The sequence below is a fragment of the Mizuhopecten yessoensis genome, unplaced genomic scaffold (assembly GCF_002113885.1).
Source record: "Mizuhopecten yessoensis strain PY_sf001 unplaced genomic scaffold, ASM211388v2 scaffold2193, whole genome shotgun sequence".
Lineage (NCBI taxonomy): Eukaryota > Metazoa > Mollusca > Bivalvia > Pectinida > Pectinidae > Mizuhopecten > Mizuhopecten yessoensis.
In genome coordinates, this window is record NW_018404424.1 from 108,688 (window position 1) to 114,260 (window position 5,573).

Sequence of the window (5,573 nt, forward strand, 5' to 3'; positions counted from 1 at the left end):
ATATAACATGTAGTCACCTATCTGTGTTGTCGTCTATTATAACCCGATACTGTATAATATGTAGTCACCTATTTGTGTTGTCGTCTATCATAACCTGATAAATTATAATATGTAGTCACCTATCTGTGTTGTCGTCTATTATAACCCGATACTCTATAATATGTAGTCACCTATCTGTGTTGTCGTCTTTTATAACACGATACTTTATAATATGAAGTCACCTATCTGCCTCCGACAATATGTTGAAACTTTTAGTCACCTGTCATCACCAAATACGTTATCGTATGTGTAGTCATATATTAGTGCATTATATTGTGCATTTAAGTGTATAGTTTATATTTCAAAATGTCGTGGTTTCTGTATCTTTGCTATCGGTCAATCAGCCACCAATGATGGTAGTAATTGTAAACCCTTAATGTATTCTCACAGTTATATACACACCAACTCGGTAGATTGAGGTCTGACACTTTTTATTAATGAATGTTTGTTGATTTAAATCAGGCTTCGAAAGAAATTATTTGGTGGATATGCAGGTATAAGCCCTACTGAACAAAACATTAAAGACAATGTATATTATTTGACATCAGCCGCTTTCTTCGCTGACGTTTTACTAACAACGTCACCATTAGGGTCAGCATACTAGCGAGTCGTTCGATAGGCATGACGATTTTGATGTTTCAATCGTGCAATTTCCCTTTGATAGTAACATCCCTGCTCACCTGGCATACGAAACTAATTTGTCGCAGTGTATTCCGTATTAAAGAGCGTGCTCCAAATATCAGGATTTGATTAGATGAAGACCCCCGACAAAGAAGGTTACAGTACGGGTGTATTAGATGAAGACCCCCGACAAACAAGCTTACAGTACGGGTTTATTAGATGAAGACCCCCGACAAACAAGCTTACAGTACGGGTTTATTAGATGAAGACCCCCGACAAACAAGCTTACAGTACGGGTTTATTAGATGAAAACCCCCCGACAAAGAAGCTTACAGTACGGGTTTATTAGATGAAGACCCCCCGACAAAGAAGCTTACAGTACGGGTTTATAAGATGAAGACCCCCGATAAACAAGCTTACAGTACTGGGTTTCCAGAGATGAAGGTTGATGAAGAATGTCGACATCTTCTATCGGCGCCATCACGATCTCAGGCGGAAAAAGGATGTTCGTGTATACGACATGTCGATTTCTGTCCTTATATTCATAGATCGAGTTGTTTGTTAGTGGCACTTCACTATCTGGACGCGACATAACTTGGAAGTAGATTTACATGGAATTGTCGTCGATAAACAAGAACACACTTATCCTTCAGTAACATTTGGTCGGATTCTCTTTTTGTTTATTTTTAAGGTTCCGTGAAAATATTTCATCTGTTCATATTTCGCATTAGTTTTTATCGATTTGGAAACCAATTACTGCACAATTGACACTAGGCAAGTTTTTTCGAAAGAAAAAAATATAAAATTCCTATCAGTGTGCTTCAAAGATCTGTAACAAATTAATATCTAATTGCTAAAATATTCAGCCTTTTTCTCATGAATTAGAGAACTTAATTGAAGTATAACAAACGTAAAACGAAACGTGTTGTAGGGGTAGGTAAAGATGGAAATTGATACCGTCTAATAATCCCTAAAGCGTGCTTTAAGTATCATAAGTTCAATAACTGACATTATCTTTGAAACTGCAGTATTTTTAAATCAAGGTACATACTCGTCTTTGTTCTCAGTTCTGTTACATCAAGAACTGAAAGACCAGTGATGTGACATTATCTTAAATAACTCAAAACTGTTACATCAAAGACGAACCTCAGCTGAAATAACTCAGTACAATTACATCGAGGCCTAAAGTATATTCAATAACTAAGTATTGCTACGTTAGTGACTGGCATTATCTTAAATTACATTACTTAAAACTGTCAGCAAAAAGACTGGCGTTATCTTCAAAACAACAGAACTGTTAAATCAAGGACTGACATAATCTTAAATAACTCAATGCTGTTACTTCAATAACTAATATTATCTTAAATAACAAATCGCATTTACGTCAATAACTAATCAAGAATCATCAATATTGTCATTTCTGTTAGGGCATTTTTTTGCTTTTCAATATTTTAACAGTTTTTTTGTATAAAGATACCTTCAGTAGTTATAATTTACTTACATACCCTCAGTACGCCGTTTTAAATCGTATGCATACACAAAATACGTTATTACAAAAAAACACTCTATATCACATATACATATAATTAACAGATATAAACGTTAATAATATATACATATAATACTTAGTTATAAAATCAGTTATTAAATCTTCATGGAACATAATACAATAAACAGGTATACGATCAATGCCTGTCTTTTTTCTGTGTACCAATTGTTAAGATGAACAAAATATTTAAAAGAATAAATATTAATAACATCTACGACCTTTGAAGATCAGGCGACACACTTGACACTTAGGCTAAAACGCAATCGCAGTACACTATTCTTCTATTGTGAGGTGTTTTATAGCATTCCTTATCCACCAAAACATATATATTTAAAATATTAAGTTCTTATTTTAAAGACTCACATCGTTGATGTTTTGTTGGTCGTCAAATTTTATTTGATCAATATATATATATATAATCCCTTAACACACGTGATAATTTCTGATAAATGTGAGCATTTAACGCTTGATTTGATACCATAACGTATGTTGATCAAGAGAATGTCTGTGAAAGTTTTACCCTGTTCGAGTCTGACGACTTTGTATCGAGTTTTGATTGTTCCCGGGGGTCCCGTCCCCCCAACCGACACGGCCAGCTCCACCTTGATTGTTTCCGGGGGTCCACCCCACACGGCCAGCTCCAGCTTGAGTGTTCCCGACCCCTTGGTTCATGCTATTTGGATTATTAGCTCGGGCAGCGTTCTGTGTCATCATTCGCCTTTGGTGTTCCTGCATCATCCTTATATGCTGTTGTTGGCGTAGCTTCGCTTGTTCCACAAGAGCAGGCCGATTTCGAAGGAATTCCTGATGGCCGGTTTTATTAAAAAACATTCTGAATTCCTTGTCAAAATAAAGAGGCAAACTGTCTTGTAAGGAAAATGAAAATTTACCAGATGGATCGTCTTGATTTCTAAAACGTGTTTGAATAGGGAACTCTAATGACACTCTCTCATCTAAGTGTTTCATTATATCCACATGTTCTCGCATGTATTTGTCGGTACCCTGAAACATTAAATGATAAATTATTCTTAAATGTAAACAAACTGCATACCTTCACCAATAGTTTGTATCAGTTATTCGGCAAAACGTCAAATCAAGATCACCAAAATTTGAACGTATTGTGTCTATATATGTTCCGATAATTTTTGGAATTCATTTACGAGACAAAAATTTATGAACATTCATTATCAGCACTGGTTAATATCGGACAGATGATTAAATCTTATTATTATGTTGTTTTTTTTTAATGATGCAATCATTACTTACATTTTTAAAGACGACCTCGCTTCTACTAAACCTTGTCGAGTCCTTGTTTCTGAAATGAACATATTTCAGAATAATAACAAGGTATTACATACACGCTTCAATAGATAGTTTACACATACAAAACTGTGAAAAAAAGGTACAGTAACAACGATTGCAGCTTAGGTGATCAAGTAACATAGAATTTAAATGTATACAGTCGAAATTGTTGTCATTAGCTACTGGGAGGGACACGGACAAACTTGTATTTGATACAGCTACTGTGGTTATGGATACATATTCATCACCACTATATACATATTTCTCAATCTCATATGTATTCCAAAACAGCTTGACGTTTTTGTTTTAAATAAGGCAAAGGAAGATATGAAATTGAATAAAGTACCTTGTTCTGAATTGTGCAAGCGCTCCATCGTACACCCCTTTGTCTACAATGTCTGCAAAAGCTGGCATCTGGTCTGTTTTAATTTGAGCAACGAACCCCGGATACTCAGTCTTTGCCATCACTTCTGTTTTCATGTCTAATGGATCAGTAGTCACTTTCCTCATACTGTTAACAATTTAACAAAAAACAAACAGGTTCAGTCTTAAGTATCTTTCAAAACCTGAGCCAGTTTAACGGGCATACCTTACAAACGATAAAGTATGATACATTTTCCTTTCAGGGTAATTGTATGTATTACATACACATGTCCATAGCATATAAATATATTTACAACGATTCTTAGCTATTTTATGAAATCAAATGTATTTGTTAAATCGTCCCTGGAACGACTTATAATTTTACTCGATCTAGGAAAGCAACGATGAATTAGTTCTAGACCTTTGTTACATCTATACTTACATTACTCCAGGGGGAGCCATGTAATACTGTACTTTGTTCTTGTCCAACTTTGGCAGTATCTTTTTACCTAGAATGGTTTTGAATTTCATGAAATCCTGAACTTCCTGAATCTGTGCTGCCGTTATATTCATTATTGGTCTTTTTACAGTGTTTTCCCAGCTAGCGCGATGCCAAGCTCTCTCCGCGAATGCAATTAATCGTGGGAAGAGAAGTTGGAAGAGGGCAGTTCCACTCAGGACTTTTCTAGTTGATATTGTGGCTTGCATACCTGTGCATAAAAAAATTGGATTACATAGGAATCATGGTTTTTTTTTACAGGAACACGATTGTTTCATAATCAATTGAATATAAACAACGTATGTTTAGTAACAACGCAACGTTAAAGTAAAAATAGGTAATGGAACATAATTGAAAGTATATGAAAGTAGGGTCTTATAAGCTGTAAAATGGTTACCTGACATGCTTATCAAAAGTACGAATGCTGAATTGCATACCATATTGCTGGGTTTGAATAATAGAATTATTACCATAGTGATTTTATTGCAGAAAATAATGCCTATATTGATAAAAAAAATATATTGCATTATCACTAAACACACAAACACTTGTGTGTTACCTTAAAACATACTGTACAATAATAATTATCTTATCTGTTTACAAACAAACATCAGTGAATTATCATTCTACAAAAAACACTGACTAGTGCATTATCATTAAACATACAAAAAAATGTGTATAATCATTAGTGTATTGTCATTAATCACACACACATTAGTGTTTTATCATTAAAAATACAAAAATGGTGTTTAATCATTAGTGTATTGCCATTAATCACACACACATTAGTGTTTTATCATTAAACATACAAACATTATTGTCTTATCGTTCTACACACAAACTTGTGTATTGACATTAATCACACACACATTAGTGCGTTATCATTAAACATACCAACATTATTGTCTTATCGTTCTAACCACAAACTTGTGTATTGTCATTAATCACACACACATTAGTTCGTTATCATTAAACATACAAACATTATTGTCTTATCGTTCTAAACACTAACTTGTGTTTTGTCATTAATCCCACACACATTAGTGCGTTATCATTAAACATACGAACACTATTGTCTTATCGTTCTAAACACAAACTTGTGTATTGTCATTAATCATACAAACATTAGTGCGTTATCATTAAACATATAAACACTATTGTCTTATCGTTCTACACACAAACTTGTGTATTGTCATTAAT

At 34.0% G+C, this 5,573-nt stretch overlaps 1 protein-coding gene and 1 long non-coding RNA gene across 2 annotated transcripts; one reads left to right on the forward strand and one right to left on the reverse strand.

The window, feature by feature from the left end:
• Positions 1 to 459: 459 nt before the first annotated feature.
• On the forward strand, positions 460 to 3,114 carry LOC110445290. The gene is made up of 2 exons (XR_002462343.1): positions 460 to 815; positions 902 to 3,114. It is a non-coding gene; the product is annotated as an uncharacterized LOC110445290 (long non-coding RNA).
• LOC110445289 lies at positions 1,349 to 4,590 on the reverse strand. The gene is made up of 4 exons (XM_021489829.1): positions 4,317 to 4,590; positions 3,858 to 4,022; positions 3,476 to 3,524; positions 1,349 to 3,211 (listed from the first exon to the last, which is right to left on the reverse strand). The coding sequence occupies exons 1-4, from the start codon at positions 4,580 to 4,582 to the stop codon at positions 2,726 to 2,728; spliced, it is 966 nt and encodes a 321-aa protein (XP_021345504.1). The 5' UTR covers positions 4,583 to 4,590; the 3' UTR covers positions 1,349 to 2,725.
• Between the last annotated feature and the right edge of the window lie 983 nt (positions 4,591 to 5,573).

What these genes read in the sequence shown, in the direction of transcription:
- LOC110445289 (XM_021489829.1), bottom strand. Translation starts at nt 4,582, where the DNA reads ATGCAAGCCACAATATCAACTAGAAAAGTCCTGAGTGGAACTGCCCTC. An exon ending in ATGGCTCCCCCTGGAGTAAT is followed by an intron (nt 4,023 to 4,316) that starts GTAAGTATAGAT and finishes AATTGTTAACAG; the next exon opens with TATGAGGAAAGTGACTACTG. An exon ending in GCGAGGTCGTCTTTAAAAAT is followed by an intron (nt 3,212 to 3,475) that starts GTAAGTAATGAT and finishes TTAATGTTTCAG; the next exon opens with GGTACCGACAAATACATGCG.